This window comes from Pungitius pungitius, chromosome 18 (assembly GCF_949316345.1).
Source record: "Pungitius pungitius chromosome 18, fPunPun2.1, whole genome shotgun sequence".
NCBI lineage: Eukaryota > Metazoa > Chordata > Actinopteri > Perciformes > Gasterosteidae > Pungitius > Pungitius pungitius.
This window is the reverse complement of record NC_084917.1, coordinates 2,917,980-2,937,759: the sequence shown is the minus strand read 5'-3', so window position 1 is coordinate 2,937,759 and position 19,780 is coordinate 2,917,980. Positions and strand designations below refer to the sequence as shown.

At 48.5% G+C, this 19,780-nt stretch overlaps 1 protein-coding gene across 2 annotated transcripts in view; it reads right to left on the bottom strand.

Annotated features, from left to right (window-relative positions):
• The window catches only part of fibcd1b (fibrinogen C domain containing 1b), a 67,040-nt gene extending 49,188 nt beyond the window's left edge, over positions 1-17,852 (bottom strand). For both annotated transcript variants that reach the window (XM_037484723.2, XM_037484724.2), the window contains exon 1: positions 16,917-17,852. In XM_037484723.2, coding sequence (XP_037340620.1) covers positions 16,917-16,964 — 48 coding nt within the window. In that variant the 5' untranslated portion in view covers positions 16,965-17,852. The remainder of the gene's footprint in view (positions 1-16,916) is intronic.
• Between the last annotated feature and the right edge of the window lie 1,928 nt (positions 17,853-19,780).

The following is a 19,780-nucleotide window of genomic DNA, read 5'->3' as shown; positions in this document are numbered from 1 at the left end:
ATTTGAAATCTAAGTTTTGTATTTTTTGTATTAGGAACTACACGACAAAAAGAACAAAAACTAGTGCGTGCATCGCTGTGTATGCAGCTCACACAAGACACCGCCATGATGGCTGACCAACAGTTCACTCCTTTGCTCGAAGCGTTCTCCTCCGATGTGTACGAGAGCAAAGGGGGGGGGGGGGAGGGAGGGGGGGGGGGGCAGCAGCAGGGGAAAGTGATGGAGGGATGTTTGGGAACGGCGTGCTGAATTCTAATGAGCAGTCCTTGGGTCTGTTCTGTCCGCAGCTGTCAGGAGCCACAGAGCGCCCATGCAGCTAAATGAACACAGACCCCCCCCCCCACAGTGGACGCGGCAACAAGTCAGCTACAGAGCGAATCTCCCCCACCCCAAAAAGTCCACAGTAGGTTATAACACGCGCATGAAGATCGTGATGGATCGTGGGATACACCTGCTGTGTGCCTGTGTGCCTGTGTGTTTGTGTGCGTGCGTGCGTGTGTGTGACAGGGACTTTAGCGAGGTGTGTTTAAACCTTGCTGCTCACTAAGCCGATGGAGTGGAGGAGGATTTGCATACATTCACTCCTGGGCTTACTAATCATTTAACGGGGTCTGCAGACTGCTAAATGAAGGGACTGAGACTGGCAGAATGATGGAAGTGGGAGGAGGGGGGGGGGGGGGGGGGGGTTAAAAGGGGGAGCAGCCAAACAACCTGTGCATAGTTCACCTGTGGTACATAGAGGAGATTAACAATGTCTGTAGGTATTGCTATGCCTTCACGGACAAAATGAGTGGGTGAATCAACATGCTGACAGAATAAATGCAGAGGCTTCCCCTGCCTGCCATTAAAAATTAAGAAGCCATCTTTCAACAGAGCGAAGCTTCCCCCCCCCCCCTGACAATGAATCAAGATAAACTTAATGCAGAGCTCACAGTGAGTCTATATTCCTGGGTACTCCAACCGAGGGACTACAAGGCAAAGAAAGCAGTGCCTTTTTTTTTTTTTGTTAATGCACGTTCCTTGAATTTGAAAAGACGGGGAGGATTCGCTCTGTGGTAAATTCTACAAGAATTAATGGAGTTCTATATAATGACCTAATCAATCCTATACTAATGGCACACCAATAAAAAGTCAGTGAGATTACGTTCTATTTTACTTGAGGGGACAAAAGGAAAGTAACTAATGTGAAATCCATGTAATCAAGAAGAAATGATTAGTTATCGTTGAGAGCTCATGTGGAATAACCCGACCCGTATTTAGAAACTGAATCCAGACACTCATTAAATACTGCATCAATTGGCACAATGTCTACGTAACCTGTCATTATCATTATGAAGAAATCCTTGTCTGAGCTATTCACCAGCTACCTATTGAAGCAGTTCGCCCCTTTTTCTCATGTGATAATAATCCGATTTTATTTACTAGAAACGATTCCGTTGAACCATTTAGCAATATATTCCACTCTAACAATGCAAGTTAAATTCTGTTTTTTAACATATACAGGCTCTCTCTCACACACACACGCATGCCTCCTGAAGGCGAGGAAGGACTGTGGAGACTCTTTAATGCAATCTATTCATTCCTGCACATTTTCCAAAAACCTGTTCGAAAAGAAGTGTAATCCTCTGGCGCAAATCCGATCTTTACATGCGATGCCGAGCTGCACGCAGGCGCACGCATGCTTTCAACAACGCATGGCAATTTAGCTAAATTTTTTAACTATTTGGCAAAAGGGCAGATGTTATTTCTAACCCATGATCACAATACATCCTGATCTTTACCACACAAAAAAAAGGAAAAACACCACCAGAAGGAGTTTTTTTTTCTTCTTCTTTCCTTTCGTTAAACTGATGCACACAGGACCACTCTCTGGACCTCATAGTTTGGACAAGACGTTTTTCATCAAGTCCCTGAGCTCCCGTTGATGAGGGAGGTGTTTCTCCCCCCCCACAGCCCGTTCCCCCCAACATTCTGTTCTGCGGACTACAGAGATTTGGGTGTGGGTATTTTAGAGGACACCGCTGTGGTGGATGCGATGGCCGGCACAGCCGCCCCCCCCCCCCCCACCACCCCCACACCCCTCACCCCCGTGCGACTGATGGATCACGACAGCGCTGGACACTTTGTATAGAGACGACGCTACTGGTGGGGTTTTGGTGGCAATACTAAGTGCTGCATGAGAGGCAATATGACGCATTAGGTAAGTTAAATAATTGGTCTATTTTTCATGTCCTCGTTGCAGATCCATATTCATCATTTCTGCTCAGCTGGTTTCTGTGAACGTCTGGTGGAGATCCCGCTCTGCTTTCACGAGGCGTTTTTTTTGTTGTTTTGTCTCCACGTTCAGTGGCTTTTTTTTTTCTCCCTTCTTTGCATATTGGCCGCGGCGTCTCCTCCAAGGTAAGCCATTTCAGTGGTGAAAAACAGAATATTCTTTCAATGCACGTTCCCAACACCGGCTGAACGAAAACAAACGCATCTCAACGAGCCTCAGAAAGACCTGAACTGGAGAATACGTGAGCCGATTCGTAAAAGGTGCTAAAATCAAAAAATTCAAAGCATTTCTTTGGAAAGACTCAGTCTCCCCCCCCCCCCCCCCCGTGGGTGCTGTAATCTGACTTCATGCCTGCTGTGTTTACATTAAAACTCCGTCTGTTGGTGCCCACGGTCCCCACTGGCTAGCTGGTCTGCGTTAACGGGTAACGCGGTTATCACCGCGGCGGCGACGACAACAACAACAACAACAACAACATCGCCGGCTCTGCGGCTCCCTCTCAGGTAAACACCCATGGACCAAGGTTAGCTGCTGTGGATGATTAAAAAAAACTCAGAAGTTTATCAGCTTTTTATTTTTGTTGGATTTTGGGATTTTTTGTTGAATTTAAGTTTTGTAGCAAAACCCACTTTATGATTCTTAAACTGTCAGCAAGATAATCTTCAGTCAATGAAACTTTACCTTTACCGCTAAAGGCAGCCAACACGTGGTTGCTAGCTACCATCTTCATGACAAAAGCTCTAAATTGAATTTAGTGATGCGCTGTTTAAGTGATGCAAAGAGAGAAAAAACACAGAGAGGGATGCTCTTCACCTTCAAAATAAGAGAATAGAGGGAAAGGGGGGGGGGACCGGGACGAGAGAACTTCAATCCTAAGAGACAAATCACCCGCTCCACCCTCCACTGCTTGTCCTTGGCGCTCGGCACTGCAAATCGGGGGCCGCCACGCGGGGAGCGAGTCTGTCACCCACTGTCCCTGAGGCGCTCGCGCACACACCGACACACACACACACACACACGCACGCACACACACACACACACACACACACACCGGAATGCAAAAACATATCACCGGAGCCGCCGTGACGAGGCACACACACTCGCCGCGGCTGCTCTCGGGGGCCTGAAGGGAAACGGCGAGGTTGAACGAGGGCGTTAATGGCTTAAGTTGTTAACCTCGCTTCCCTCACGCACCCGAGGATCCCAAAATCGCCCTTGCTCAAGCTCCCTTATCCGCTTATTCATTTACTAAGAACCTAAATACATCGTTCGAACGCGGCTCCGAACATGTAGAAGCTCAACTAGTCCAACATCTACACATTTTTTGTAATTGCTGCAAGTTGATTTAAAAAAAAACAAAAAAAAACAGGGAGTTTGGACTGTCCCCGAGACAGACGGATTTGAGGTTGGACTGTGCCGATGGAAGTTGACAGAAACCTCCACGTGACCGTCATGTAACATGAACGCCTTCTAACTGGGGCGAGCGAAAGCTAAAGCGGTGATTTATTGCACCCGGAAGCTCCTCCCCGTCACAGAGCGGCCATCTTGCTGCTACTGATCCAACGCGGGAACGCACTTCTTCATTAAAAAAAGGAACGTGCTCATTCTTACGGAAAATAGGGAGGAGGTAATTATGCTGCTGTTGGCTGTACTTTTGTCTGGGATAATCAAAAATGATTCCCATCAAGGACGCCTCGCGTTTGAACTTCACAGGGGCCGCATCACTTTCTACCTCCGTTCCGGTCCACACTTCAATTTCTCTTTTGGAAATTGCCGGCCACTTAAAGTCTTGATTGCAGTTGCAAGCGCAGTTAAGTGCACCGGGACCATCTCGCATGCACAAGATGCACGCATAACTAGACACACACACACACACACACACATACAACATTAACAGACAAGATGGATCTCTGCCCCACAGCCTCGCTATTTGAACTGAAGTGGCGATAAGAAGGCGGGCGCTTCCTTCCCCGAGTAGGCATCGAGCGCCTCCACATCTTAATGTGCGCACTTCCATACGCGGCTGCGCGTGCCAACCGTGAATAATGCATCCGCGCTGCGGACACTTAACGGCGCAGCTACCTCGCAGGATGACCGGGCCGAGCCTCCACACGCTGTGTGTGTGTGTGTGTTTGTGTCGCTCTAACCCCACCGGGGTACGCCCACGTGTGTGGCGCTGCGTGACTAACGGATATGTTAGTGGAGTGCCATCGGGTGGTAAGTGCTGCGTGGTCAGTCTCACCCCCCCCCCCCCCCCCCCCCGGAGGGGAGGTCGCGCCGCAAGAGGACATTCGCTCTTCGCGGGTCACGGGTTTCTATGCGAAATCAGCTCTCCTATCATGCACCCCGAGTTATGAGATCGGCGACGGCTCCCTTAACGTGTCAAGTGCAACGGATGACCTCGCCACGCTTTCCGTAGTGAGGAAGGCGTGAAATAGAAAATGAAGGTGGGTAAATAAAAAAAAAAAATAGAGACGTGCACTCGCTCCCCATTCAGCAGGCTGAAATGGCTCTTGCGCGGCCTTTTCGTTTCGTGAAGGTCAACGCTGACGCTATTTCTCGCCCCGCAGGGTCTAAATCTTACTTCCTAACCTCAAAAGCGAACGAGTTTAAAAAAGGAGGAGTTTAAAAAAAAGGCACCTAGCACGCCAACGGTGTGTAGTGCCAAAAACTTGTAGTGGCAGTACTCGTAAACACAAAAGCAATTTTCTCAACAGGGCCTTTATTATAATGAAAGCATTTCATATCTCCCGGATAAATAACCCTGTGTTCAATGAGTGCAACGCGTGCCGTGGATTGGGGGGTACGAGCAGCAGATGTGAAGGGGCCTCTTGATGCAGAGTGTGGGGGGGGGGGGGTTTGCTCACTGCCTTTTAAAACAGGTGGTTTCACCAACTGGGAAATGTTCAGGAAATCCTGGAGCCAATAGTTTCAGCATCAGTGCGACTAAATGTCCACTTTGCTAATTATTTGAATACATGTAGTACTTTGATGCAATGGTTCATTTCACTTCAACTAGCCAGATACACCACATGACCCCGTGACCCCGATCACACCCGGGAAGCCATCGAACGACTCAAAATCTCGGGCGAGAAAAGGAGACGTCACAGGTGACACAATTCAAGATGGAGACCCAAAACACCCCCCCCACCCCCCCCCCACCGCACATCAGGTCACTGTTGCCAATTCCACGCGGGTGCACAAGGCACAACGGAGGGAGGGCATTTCCCGTTGTGGAAAAACTTTCAAACGAATAAAACGCGAGGACTTAATTAACGCGAGTCCTCTGGAGCCGCGAGATTAAAACCACTTCATTAGCGTCTAGAGAGACAACAGACGTGCGACGAGAGAGAGGGAGGGAGGGAGAAGGGGGGGAGTGAGAGGCTGCTTTGTTAGCGTTTCGAAAGAGACACTTTCAAGACAATAATTATGACGCCCCGGAAAAAAAAAAAAGCGTAATTATTTTTTTTTCCCAGAATGCCCGGCGGCCTCCGAGTGTCTCCTAATAGTGACGGGTGACAATCTAATAGGCCGCGTATGAGGGGCGGCGCGCGGCGGGGCTTAATTGGGTGTTTTTTTTAAAAGCGCGCCTCGTCTGCAACGCGTCCCCGGCGCTCTCCTGAAAAGTGTCGCTGGTGCCGCTACCCCTGTGATCCCGCCTGGCAGGATGTGACAAATGTGATCAGAGGAGAGCGGCGTCACCGCGCGTCTGAACCGATGCGACAGCTCGCCGGGGGGAGGGGGGGGGGGAATGAGCCTGAGGTGTCACCGGTCTTTTTGAAACTGTCACATTTCGCACTTCCGCAGGGGGAGCCTTTCAGTTTTTTTTTTTTTTTTTTTTTACACGAAATCCACAATTAGATGGAATTACGGGATCTGAATAGAGATTGCACCGGGTCACTTGAAGACGTTTCGCATCGCGACGTGTGACCTACACTATGAGGAAGAGTAAAAGAAGAGCAAAAACAGCAAATAGCAAAAAAAAACTAGCTATTATTTGAGAGAACGGCTTTTCCCAAATATGATCTATTTTGAAAGAATTGTCCTTTAAAAGATGGTTAAAAGTGAGGAGAAGTCACTCCAAATGTCTTTTCACAAGTGACGGAATGAATTAAAATGAGTAAAACCACTTTGCACCTTGTTTTTTTTTTTAGTGTGAACACGGCTTTGTGGGAAATGAAACGTTCTCCTGCTGCAGGGCTGCAGCGACGAGTTAAAACGTCTGGACTTGTAAAACCACAAAAGGTTTTAAGAAGAGAAGAACTTGGTGGAGCCTCTTGTCAGCTCCCATTTGCTCTACGCGGTCCTTCCCTTTGCTCGGCGCTCAGCCGAAGCGCCGATTCAAGGAGCTTGGCGTTCTGATGGAAATCATGAATCCATTTCATTCATTTCCAAGATTTTCATTTTGCAAGATCCGTGACGGAGGAAAAAGGGGGGCCCGCTGAAAGCTGACATTTAGAGGGAAGTCACTGCGGCGAAAAGCGATGCTGCTCGTAGCCTCAGCCCCCACCACTCTGGAACAGGGTCGCGGATCAGTGTTTGACCCTGCAACCCCGATCACAGCCAACTTCTAATTGTGACAGGGCGCATATGGCGGATAATTATTCTGAATAATCTGTTGCCGTGGCGACAGGCTGACCCTGATTGCCGGCGCCACCCACTTCATGTCCAGCTTTGTGCTCGGAGGCAGTTTCTTCCTCTTTGGCCTCTTAAAGTGCCGGGGATTAGAGACGTACATTATCACTTTAATCTCCTCTTTAACCCTCTCAATGAGCCTCGCAGCCCCCGCTGAGAGAGAGGGAGAGGGGGGGGGAGGGGTGGGGGCTACTGCACTGGGGAAACATACGTTTTTATTGCTTGTGTATTTCATAAAAGCTTAATGTAAATAAGATTTCATTCTCTCCGTGGCGCGGTGCTATCTCAGTAATCCACTTCAAACCTCGTCTCCATCACCCCCCCCCCCTCCCCCCCTCCAGTGATTCTTGGTGTATGCCAATGATATAAATACGCCAAGCCACCGTTGAGCTCTCATTTGCTCCGACCCCCCCAACCCCTCCGACAGTCATCTCCTTCTCCAAAATGGATAAACAAAGCCTTTCACTCATGAGATGAATAAAACAGAAAAACAAAATGTACCGTCCCAGCATCCCTCCCGATATCCCATCTGAGCTGCATGAAGTGCTCCAAGTCGTAATTGAGATAATCCACTGTGAGTTTAAAAAATCCCCCCCCCCCCCCCCGATTGAAAGGGACTCAATAACAAATTTCAAAAAAGGTACAAATTAACACTTTAACACAGTAATACTTTATTACAGAGAAAAGCAGACTCCCTAACCGCCTGGGTGACCCCGTGACCCCTCCCGCTGCAGGGCTGAGAGCAGCCGCCACGCTCCACATACCGGAAGATCACAAGCACACTGCAAAAAAAATGAAACAACCCCCCCAAAATCATGGCTTTCCTCCGCTCGGCCTGACCGCCGCGGCGACCCCGAGGTGAGCGGCGTCAAGCCAATCAAAACAAAAGGTCGCCGGACCAGCGACCCCCTCCTCTCCCCGACCCTCACCTCCTCTCGCCTGGACCGGCCTGCCCCCCCCCCCCCCCCCCCCGAAGTGCTAAAGAGGTTTCTCTCTTCATCTTCAACACATTTGCCACAAATCAATGTGAGCTGAGGGGCCGTGAGTCTGATTGATTTCTGATGTTCACACATTGACGGGAGGCCGCGACGCCGCTCGCCCGAGTGCGAGAGGCGAGAGGCGCGTTTAACACTGCACGGGCTAAGAAACGGTCAAAGGCGATTAATTAGCGTTTCTGTCTGGTCGTAAATGTTGGGGGGAGGGAGGGGGGGGGCAGAGAAAACAAGCCCATCTGGCTCGGCCTCAGTTTGAAACTTTTCACTTCAAGTCTCTCCGAGCACTCCAAAATCTCCGGACATCACGTTTTCAAAATAAATTCTCACACTCTCCGTAGGTCGGCCCCCCCCCCTCGCCCCCCCAACATCTCTTGCGATCTTCATGTATTAGTCATTGCATCTTTAAGGGAGAATTTGACTAAAGGTGGCAGACAAATGGCCGAGGCTGTGCTCTGGTGACAGGCTCCACAGTAGAAGTGCTTTTTACAATACCAGACTAACTGAGTATGTGATTACACCAACATCACCGCAGCCAGAACATTTCAACTTGAGATCTCTGATGTAAAGTGGAGGTGAAGGAGGATAGAGAGGGGGTGGGGGGGGGGGGTGTTCATCTTTACGCTATATTCTAACTGTTGTTTTTTTTAGTTGTGGATGCACAAGGTTTCACATAACTGGGGAATATTCCAAAAACACGAGGAGGCACAGATGGAGGAAAGATAATGACTGTCAGTCGCAGCGTGAGTGAATACTGAGTAGGAGCTCCTATTGACATGGCATTCCACGATTCAATAATATTCCCACTGACTGAGGGTGAAACTTCATTCAGGCTGACGGATGAGCCGAGATGTAATGAAACTTTTGTTCTAGACTTCCTCAAATCTAATCTGATATCCTTTAATGTTCTTGAACTCGTTCGACCCGACCAAGTGTTTAATCACACTGGAACGGTTCAGGCTATTCATTCCTTTTGATGAATGATGCAGACACTACACTTAATCTTCTAGACTCTGTTTACCCCCCCCAGCCCCCCCTCCCCCCACGTGAAGGACTGTCCGTGACAAGGTACCAATGCTGGTCAAATTTTCAGTCGCAATCAACGAGCGACCTTAACAAATGAGACGCAGTTTATTATCAATCCCCACCGAAAAGATCTCACCAAGGTTCCTCGCCATAATGAGCCCGATTACCATCGAAACTGTTTGGGGTGGGGTGGGGGGGGGGTTGTATTAGATTGAACTGCGATGCACAAGTGGCCATTACGGCGACGCGCCGCCATCGCTCTCGCCGTAAAAAACAAAGCGCGTGCAGCAGCGTCGACGCGTTGTCATTAAAGCCCGCCCCGGCGTTCCTCAGAGCCGCTGCAACATGGCCGCACAGACGAGGTCAAACATACCCCATCTCGATACACTTTGAAGACACTGGGGTTCGGTAGCGTGCCCTGCATTAAAGGGGGTTTGTCCGTGAGCGTGTCGGGTTTCACGGACGTGGTGTTTGTCTCCCTGAGGAACGTGTCCTGTCCCCCCCCCCCCCCGAAACCCCCCCTCGTCCTGCCAAGTTCCACAACATCAGCAGAAAGTAGCGGTCCGCAGCACATTTCCATATCCAATCTCATTCAGACTTCAGGTATTGCCGAGAGGTGCAGAATTCTACCAGAGGAAACAAGGAAAAACCAAATGTTGTAAATGCGGGCCCGTCTACTACTGCCGTGGCGGGGCGGGGGGGAGCGGGGGGGGGGGGGGGGGGGACACCGCATTGAGCTGCATGTCGAAAGGTGCAGAGGAAAAAAAATAAGGTTTCCCTCTGTGCCGCTGATGGAAAACAAAAAGGCAGATGGTTCATGATTGAGTCACTTTCAAAGTTTGATGAGTCCGACTGGCCGAAAAGCTCGAAATGTTTTTGTTTTTTCAATGAGATAATAAGCTGTGTTGGTAAGAAAAAGGGTCTTATTTTCCATTATTGAACCATCTCCCGAGTTTGTTTGAATGGTTTAACATGTGAGTAATTGAAATGGAGGTTTTAGGGACAAGGCAGTCCTACAATTCCTCATTTATTTAAATGTGCCACTTTCCCCCAGCATCTGAATAATGGCACACAGTCTGCCAGATTGAATTTCTGATGATGAATTCATAATGGATGTTGGTGGGTTAAGTTAAAGTTAATATTTTAGCCATGAGTTTTTCATAACTGTTTAATAGGACCGCTGCAATAAATACATCTGTGACTCTCTGTGGCTCCCTTTCTGTCGGTCTACTTCTGTACATTTTTTAGGCAGAGTTCAATTTTTCATCGCCCCTTCTAAACTATCCTTACTTCAAATGCTGCTCGTTTCAGGCTCCCAGCTGCATTCATCCACTTTTCTTCCCACTCCATCTCTCACAGGTTCGAAAAAAAAAAACCTTTCAGCTTCAGTTAAGTGAACAAACTGCATTCATCAGTGAGAAGTATTCTGCTGTAACACGAATGATAGTGAAGATATGCAAACAATAAAGGTCGGGGCAATGTGGCCTATATATATATATATATATATATATATATATAGAGTGTTCAGGACCACACCCCTAAATGCATTGAAGCAACTGCCATGTGATTGGTTGATTAGATAATCGCATTAATGAGAAATTGAACAGGTGTTCCTAATAATCCTTTAGGTGAGTATATAAAATCATCAAATGGTAAAGCTTACTAAGGTACTAGTAATAACTGATTTAGTAATAATCATGAATTTAGCCCTCACCTACAGTATATTGCGTCTTAGCATCAACGCTCATGAGGATCGATACAAGCACATACTGCATGTTATGCCTGATAATCACTGAAATGATCGGTTGCTGCTGCATTTTGGTTTTTTCCAGATGTCATTAACACGTTTTATGTGTGGCCTTTCAGAAGTGAAGCACCTGCCCCCCCCCGAAGAAAAGAACATATATCCGTGATAACGATGCAGGCGTTGGAGGTTTTCCTGGCGTTAACGAGCTAATCTTTCATTCTTTCATTCCTTTTTTTTTTTTGCTCCCACGCATCAAGGAAACGACTTAATAGGGGCAACAAGGACTTCTCAGCCTTCATCCGCCTCGTCAATTAACGCTTGCGACACTTGATGGCACCTGAACCCCTTAATGACGCTATTACGTTTCAACGTTAACTCAAGCAAGTCATTAGCAGGTAAATATATGAAGTCAGTTTGCCGCGGGAAATGACTCCATTTGGCTCATAGGAAAACCGATAATGGGTTTTTCTGGAGAGGGTTGGAGAGCAAACGCGGCTCAATCAAGGGGCGGAATCTGCGTCCCGATGCCCCGCGTAAAAGCAGGGGGACGGTTCCCACGCTGCAGCGCCCCTGTTGATTGCTCGATTGGACTCCTCCATTCGTCCTGAATAATTCACCGGATTTTTTGTCAAAGTCTAATTAATTCCCCTTTATTATTCACCGTTTCGTCTGCATTGCCCATCGGATACACGTTGCCCGAAACCCACAGGGAGGCCCCTGAGCTTAAAGCGTGATTCCTTAAAAGCACGGCCTCCTTATCGCAGATCGAGACTCCGGGTCTGATCAACTCCGCGATGGAGATCGGCGGGAGGAGGAAATTGGACACTTCTCACTGCAGAGATGGAGATGGAGCCGTCTGTCAGCGGAAGGGGGGGGGGGCCCTGGCTGGTTGTCCATTGAGACGAACCCTGTCGCACGTGCACACACTGCGCCTCTCTCTCTCTCTCACCGCCCCCCCCCCCCCTGCACCTGCGCGCCTCGCAGGCCGCTGATTTCAGATGCATTTTGGATGATGATTTAAGCGGGGACGCGAATGATGAATTTCACAACGGCGATGTTACGGCCTTCCAGAGTAAAATAATGGGGTGAATCCACACATTTATCTTTCCTTTTGAAGCGGTTTTTTTTTTCCTCCCTGCTTTAATGACCCTCCGTGGCCAACACACACACACACACACACACACACACGGGTCCAAATCCTGCAGATGGAAATCTAATGCCTCTGCCTGCCTCGTCCCCCCCCCCCTCTCTGCCACACTCTCTCACACTTTTAGCTCCTCTGCTGTGAAACCCTGCCCATCGGGTCAGCCTGCTGACACATCTGTCAATACCTACTCTGGGAGGTAGAATATAACCTTGCCCTGCGGTGCCTTTCTAATGTTTTCCTACTCAGCACTGCTTTCTTCGGAACCCTTCAAAAAGGGCGCGAGTCAAAAGGAGGAATCCAAAAGCGGCCGTGTGCGAAACACGCCGCCTGCGTCGACATGCGGGCGCCGCGCGCGTGCGCGCGTGCAAAAGCCACACGCGGGGAATGTGTGTTTCGTGAAAATCAACACAATTACCCAAAATCACTGTCACAATCAGTGTTTATTGCAGCTGTTGTATCGGAGCCCTGGGTGATGCTTTGTTGGATGGGGGGGGGGGGGGGGGGGGAAGGGGGGGGGGTTTGGCCTTCAGTGATGAGCCTTGTAACTGATCCAAAAGCTGCCCGTAAAAAAAAAAGACTCTTCTTCCCTCCACCAGCGCCGTGTGGTGTATCTGATAACAGGCCTTTGTTGTCGGCATGTGGGATTCTGAGCAGCTGGAATACGTCTGCGTCATCTTGCAAAAAAAAGGTACATGTGCCCCCAGCTAGCCTGCTGCCCGCTCAACACTGATCCGGGGACCTATTGTGATTCATACTTACTAAGCCTCCCGTGTCCCTTCATCCATGCTCGGGGGTTACATTTTTTGTTTTTCTCAACTTCTTCTTTATTCCTCTGATTTTATCGACTCCTGCGTTCACTGTCGAAGCCGTCCTTCCTCTTGCCTCGCCTTGCCGCACCGGAAATCCGATATTTAAATGCACCGTCTTTTTGCGTCAGCGGGGAGATGTCGGCAGGGAGAAAAATGAGGGAAAAGACACAGGAGGAGCGCGAGGGGTCGGGTGGAGGATAGTGCACGTGCACGCGCTACCCAAAATGGCTCCAACTGTCTGCAGTAGAAAACCAAACCTGTGAACACGCCGCGCCGTTAAGGCACAAAATCTCTGCCAATGCAAAAAAAAACAAAAAAAACACCCTTCACTTACGTAACGGCTCGTAATGGCCGCTTTGATCCACCAACACACACACACACACTCCTCTCACACATTCATCCCTTCATTCTAACAATAGGCCTACACTCCCGCGAGCCACTTGAGCTTTGATACCACAATCCGGCAATGGGCTTCAACTACAGCATTCAGATGTGTCCAACGCTAACAGGACGAATACTGCAGCAACAGTGAGGGGTGATTAGAAAATCATCAGTGAGCGAGGACAGCACCGCCACACATTGCAACTGTGAGGCTTCGACGCATGATGCCAATAGAAAGGCGGCGTTTTATGAAGAGAAATACTGAAATCGATTAAACCGATCGGCATCATTTTATTTTTTCTTCATACAATGAATAACTTACCCTTTCCTCCCTCCCTTGTCCTCCTCGGCCTAAAGTGAAAAACGGATAGATGCAAGGACGAGAACAAACAAGTGCGGGACAGACACACACACACACACGGTCTGTTTCTATATCCTGCGCCGCCGTGCACGCGCAAGGACACGCGCAGTGCAAGGAGTTCAAACGCCCCCCATTTCCCACGCTGAACTCGCCCGGGACTTGGGTGCCCGGATTTGTAGATATAAATGGGACAGGTGGAGGGCGTACTTTGGAGCTTGAGAACTTTTGCTGGGTGGTGTTTCCTCGAGGGGAGCGCGAGACAGAAGGCTGAGGTTGTTAGAGTTGTACTGCTGCCATAGACGGACAACCCCCCCCCCCCCCCCCCCCAACAGGGAAATCACAGGCCCACTGAACCAGGGAACTCTCTGCTTCAGTCCACACCGCCTCGTACACCTGCAGCCAGCTCAGCAGGTTCATTAGCTTCAACAAGGATGTCCACAAGTCCAGCGAGCTCTTTATATGGTACAAAGCTGCAGTCTCCCCTGTTAAAGCACTGATACACTGGCACTGTAAAGTCACCTCACATTATTGTTTGTGGATCTATTGAATGTAGAAACAATATAAATGCATGATGCTTATCCTCAGTGCAATTAGTTTCCATTGATTGTTCAGGCCTATGCACAAGATACGTAGCAAGGGTGCATTGCATGCATGATGTGCATGCCCTCTCAGTTCCGCCCTGCTGTGCCACAGTTACCACGTGTGGGTATTAAAGTGAGTTAGTGACACATCCCTACAGACGCGTGTGTGTGTGTGTGTGTGTGTGTGTGTGTGTGTGTGTGTGTGTGTGTGTGTGTGTGTGTGTGTGTGTGTGTGTGTGCACGCCATGGCTGTCATGCAAGCCTGATATAAGATCTGGACCGGGTCTCGGCTGAGAGTGTTTTTGATAGATGTGGGCCTGCAGTGGGTGAGCTGTCAAGGCAAACCGTCCACCTTTTTTACAGCTTCATGTCGGATGCGTCGAAGATAAATAAACACCCTAACAGTTCGGTGATTTGCCAATTGATGTGGTGGGTTTGATCCATTTGTGTGTGTGTTTTTTTTTTTTTCATAGCACCAAAGCTGAGCTTGGGCTATAAAACCCCAACACATCCTGTGTAAAATATAGACCTCTTTAGAGCAGTGGGTGTTCTTGTACGTGTGTGCATCTCAATACGTGAGCTAGAAAAGGCACAGCAGTACTTTAAGGTATTCTTCTCTCATACAAACAGTCCTTTCAGGGCCCTGGAAAGTTCGGAGCTTTTTAAGTGCTATTGATTGCCTACAATCCAAACTAGGCTTCCCCTTTGGGCTTATTTGAAGCCTATACCTTAAAGATGTGTGTGTGTGTGTGTGCACTGAATTCATTTGGCAATACTGGAAAGCAGCAACTTTGATTTAGCTCTATTTGTGTTTCATTAAAAAAAAAAAAACCTTATATTTGTGGTGCATCCACCAACTATACTGTAGGACATGGTAGACATTTTGCTCCTTTCAGGTCTCTTCTTTCAAAAGCATTTTCGGACCATTTCGCCTCAGTCACTGTTGCTTATTATCCGTTGAATTAGATTCCAAGGCTAATGTTAAGCAGCACTCTAATCTCCATTTTACTCTAACTGGCCTCCATCTGTTTTAAAAGGCCACGGGTGACAGCACACCTACAGCAACAAATCAAACATGCAGAGCAACCGCGCTAATCCTCGGCCATGTGCAGCGATATGAAAACAAACAGAGACCACTAGAGATCTCTGCGTGATCCCCCCCCCCCCTCCCTCCCCCTCCCCCACTGGGTCTGAAATGACAGCAGATGAAGGAAGGTCTCGCTTCTCCCCGCTAGAGAGGAGGAGTATTTATGTGGGTCCTGCGCCTGATAGCAAAATAACAAGTGCCGAAGATGGAGACCGATAGATGGAGGAGGGAGGGGGACAGATACCACCGGCACCAGCCAGCCTCATTTCCCACCACCTCTCATCCAACACTCCCTGATGCCGACTGATCCGGAACGTGTGTTGGGATTGGGGGGGGGGCATGATTTCCATTTTCATCTCTCTTGGCTTACCACAGAGCATATTAGCATGCCGTTTAGTCATTTTCTTCTTCTTCTTCTTCTTCTTTTTTTTTTTCTTCCTCGAGAACGGCACTTATTAGGTTAAAATCCCATCAGGTTTCATTTTTTCCCAGCGTAGATATTTTCTTCTGCAAAGTTTACTGATGTGAGACTAATATGTGGGTATTATGAGACAGGCAGTGATTAAATTAAAGGCCTGCTGTGTGTTTTGCGAGCATATTCGCGTGACCTTTAAGTTAAAATAAAGCAAGCATAGGCAGCGAATTGTTGGTCATAGCCACTTAGCTATTGATCAGGGCCCCCAGAGATCATAAAAGGTTACATCAGCCAACTGTAATATACAAAACATTAACCGCAGCCTGTGCAAACACAGGGTACTAACGGGGACATCAGACACAGGCCCACCGTGTGAAGGACTCCCGACGGATCTGCACAGTCTACCGAAGGACATGACGGGAAGCAACGTATCGTCCCGGGCAGCTGGCGAGCTTACAAGACAATTCCTTTCGGAACCTGGCTTCTGAAGGACACAAATCCGCATTCCCTATGATTGGTTTGAAGCCACGGAACAACTGAGAGAAAAGACAATTGTTGTTGGAGTGAGCTACTGCCGGAAGGGGTGACAAACCACGTTGCCCATTTGTCTTCTTTTCTTTTTAACTCTCAAGGTACTTTTCATACCAAAACACGCACCACCCCTTATTCTCGTCTGTGTCAAACATTTTTGCACTGGCACCAAAGGAAGTGTTTTCCCCCCCTTTTTCTGTAATGCCACATAATAACTAATCCTACCATTGCGAGTAGGAAAGAGGATATAGGAAGGGTAAATTATTCTGTGCTTCCAGGGATTCGAGGGTACCTCTCCCCGATGGACCATCAACAGCCCTCTACTGACCTTGTGGAACATGGACTATTCCCCAAAGTGAGCGATGGGCTGGCTGCAACGCAACACACGACCGCACCTGTTTCAGGTCTAGCGGAGGAAGTCTGTGCGCCACATTTTAACACTCAAAATAGACACTAATGGGATTTATGGACAATTGGCTCAAGCACAAGCCCAGGCATCTTATGGGAGAGACGACATAAGAATATTTAGTGAAGGCACACTGAAATGCGCAAACCACGATCCGCCTGTTCCCACTTAAAAAAAAAAAAAAAATCACCTGCCGCGGTGTCCGCATCATCCACTTCGTCAATTAGCGCACCAATTAGCAGGATAACACCCAGGAGCGTCGTGTCACGCCAAACACAAGCAGCCGCGGGGATTTGCGTGGTGCGCGGCTGGGTTTCAGACATTACGACAGGAACAGAAGTACCAGTGCCAGTGCCCAGTGCTCCCCCCACCCCCCACCTCCGGGAGTCGGGGAGAAAGCTGGCGTGCAGCTCCTCTTTCCACGGGGCAAACACACGTTCCCCGAACTCGGCGTGGAGACACTGCACCAAGCGGGTGCGCCACTCCTCGCGAAGCCACGGCGCAAACTGCTGAGTGAACGTACCTGGTTTTTATGCCGAGTGCCGTCTTCGAGTTCAGAAGAGCTGTTCATGATTCCCCATTGGTCAGTTTACCACACTACGGAGAATCTGCCCATCCGATCGACAGAGAATGACCCCCCCCCCCCCCTCCTCCCCTCGCCGCTTTTGAGGTCTTTATTTTGTGTTTTAGCCTACTCCATGGGTCGGCGACGGGGATGCGCTATATCGCGTGGAGAGGGAAATGAGGCGCAACTACTTCTGCGGGAGCAGCGACCGCAAACACCGCACAAATTACGCACCAAAACCCCCCTCCTCCTCCCACCTCACGATTATCTTGTTATTCCAATTTTAAAAAAAGATTGGTGGGTGTTCGCGGGATCCAGGGCTTGCAACTTGACTGACAAACGCGTCACAATGTTGTTAGTTCAAAAAAAAAAATAATAATAAAAGATCCACAAAATGATCCCGAAGGCAAGTCGCACTCCTTTTACTCCAGAAAAAAAGAAACCCGGGAAATCTTCTTCGACTCAGCTTGGAAAGTGCCGTGTAACCGTTCTGTCCATCCACTCCCGTTTCCTTGGCACTTGGAGACGCCAGGTCAGCGCGGACCTTTTCCAGTTAGCACAAGTCTTCAAATACCGCGCCCGGGTGGAGCCTTTCGTAATTTGCGACCGGGCTGATCGGGCTGCTATTTCACAGAGAGATGCCTCTGACAAGCCGTGTGCACAGGGGGAAAACGATTAGCGTGCTCCTCTCTCGTGTGCCGTGCGGGGCGCTCCGTGCCTCCCGACTGTCAATCAGCGCGTCCCTCCGTTACGCACGCAGCCCGCGCTCCGAGGCAACGTTCCTTCGCTGCGTCGCCCTGCTGCCGACTGCTGTGGCGCTGCCTCGCCCCGCCCGCTGCTTCCCTCCAACCACACCGCGGACACTCCTATTCTCCTGCAACCCCAAACGCCATTCAGAACGTGCGCACTACACGCTGTCTAATGGGTTGACGGAACCCAATCCCGGAAAGCAGGATTGCTGATGAAATTCTCACGCGGAAAAAGAAAAGAAAAAAGAAACATGTGAAAAGATCTGCTGGAAGTAGTGTGAACGCTATTATTCTCGCAGACCTGCTAGAGTGATTGTCTCAAAGCTTTAATGATTGGCTGTGACATCATCCGCCACTGCTAATTTAAGGGACAGCCCTTTAAAAGTGGCCCGCGGTTGCTTGTTTGGGAGTTTGAAGCAGAGGGACCCAAAGAAACAAAAAAGATGATAGACAGAATAATAATCTTATGTATCCAATTGTATAATGTACTGACTGCATAAACCTCCCAAACGTATGGGTGCATCTGAGAACGGCTCAGCGCAGTATAGCACGTGCCTGGATATAATGAGGCATATATATGGAAGAAAGTGCACTGGGCTGCATTAGGATTTTAGAGGTCTGCGTCTCAGAAGTACAGGAACTCCTGAGAGGAAACGCTCTCACTGTACGTTGCCTATTATAAAGGGTTTCTGTGGGGTACTTGAATAGCTCAGCAGGGTTTACATAACAGCTCCAATATTTAAACTCCAGGACCACAGCAATTGAATCATTAGGTTTCTTCAGAAATCAATTCTTCTTTACACTTTGCTCCTCCTGCTGACATGCCGCACAGTGGTCTTTCTTTGGTTGGATAAAGATTTCATGAATTCCAACAAGGGACACTAATTTGCGTCTTTTTTTTAAACCTTCGGGACAATATCATGAACTCAGCAGTTTGTTTAATCAGGAATGAACGGGGCTGCATAAGTGGCAACTTAAGTGAACAACCCTGTCACACTGTCAACTGAATATTTATTGGAGCCAAGTGCAACACCGTCCATAAAGCATGATAAATAGACTATGAATAATACAAATAAAAAATGGCCATTGGAACAAACGGCGGTTTGCACCAAATGTCTTGATGCCCCGGGGCCGCAGTTCGCTTTGGATAAAAAAGAGAAATGTGCAAACGTTGCACATTTGCTGACAAACTGCAGGGGCATTGAATTTAGTCTTGCTCCTTCCAGGCTTTTCACAATTATTGTGACAATACAGCATTTTCCTTCACAATGAATGAGCCATGACTTTTACACAAAAGGGAGAGGGCATAAAGGTGGACTCTAAAATACAAATGAGGGCAAACCGTTGAAGGTAAAAGCTTGTTAACACTAGCTGGTTATTGTGTGTTTGTCTGACTGTGTGTGTGTGTGTGTGTGTGTGTGTGTGTGTGTGTGTGTGTGCTCAGTTCTGGCTCCACTTTTGAATGTCACTGAAACCCGATCAGCCAAAGACATGCAGAGAAAACAAGGAGACGTCTCCCAGGAAGAGCTGTTTATCTCTACAATTAGCCCAGACAATACAGCCTTTTATTGGCATTGTTGTTTGGTCTGTATTTTATATTTATATATCTAAAATAGCATGTGTGGGGGGGGGGGGGACCCTCTGCTCAAGCTCTGCTCTTGGTTCGATGTTATGTTTTTTTCCCCTTGGCTGTGTTTTCTGTTAATTTTTCATGCACGGATTGGTAGCAGCACAGAACTGCAGAGAACCAAAAGGAGTGAAGTTCCTTTCCCAAAATACCGAGCCGAGTGGCAAAAGTAAAAAAAAGAAAGAATGTAGCAGAACGAAATGAAAAGATGCAAAACAAAAAGGAAAAGGACAGGAGAGAGAATAGTGTGGAATCCGCTGAGTTGGTTTTGTTAATGCGGTCTGGGGAGTGTAGGAAACGAACAGCTGTTTGGATCTAGTGAGAAGCTACAGGATGTGCACAATGGAGAGATGCAACCTGCACAAGCAACTAGTGCACAGCAAAACACGCGCCCGAATAACAGTATGTGTAATCAACGCGGCGTTCCCTATACTCTCATCAAAATA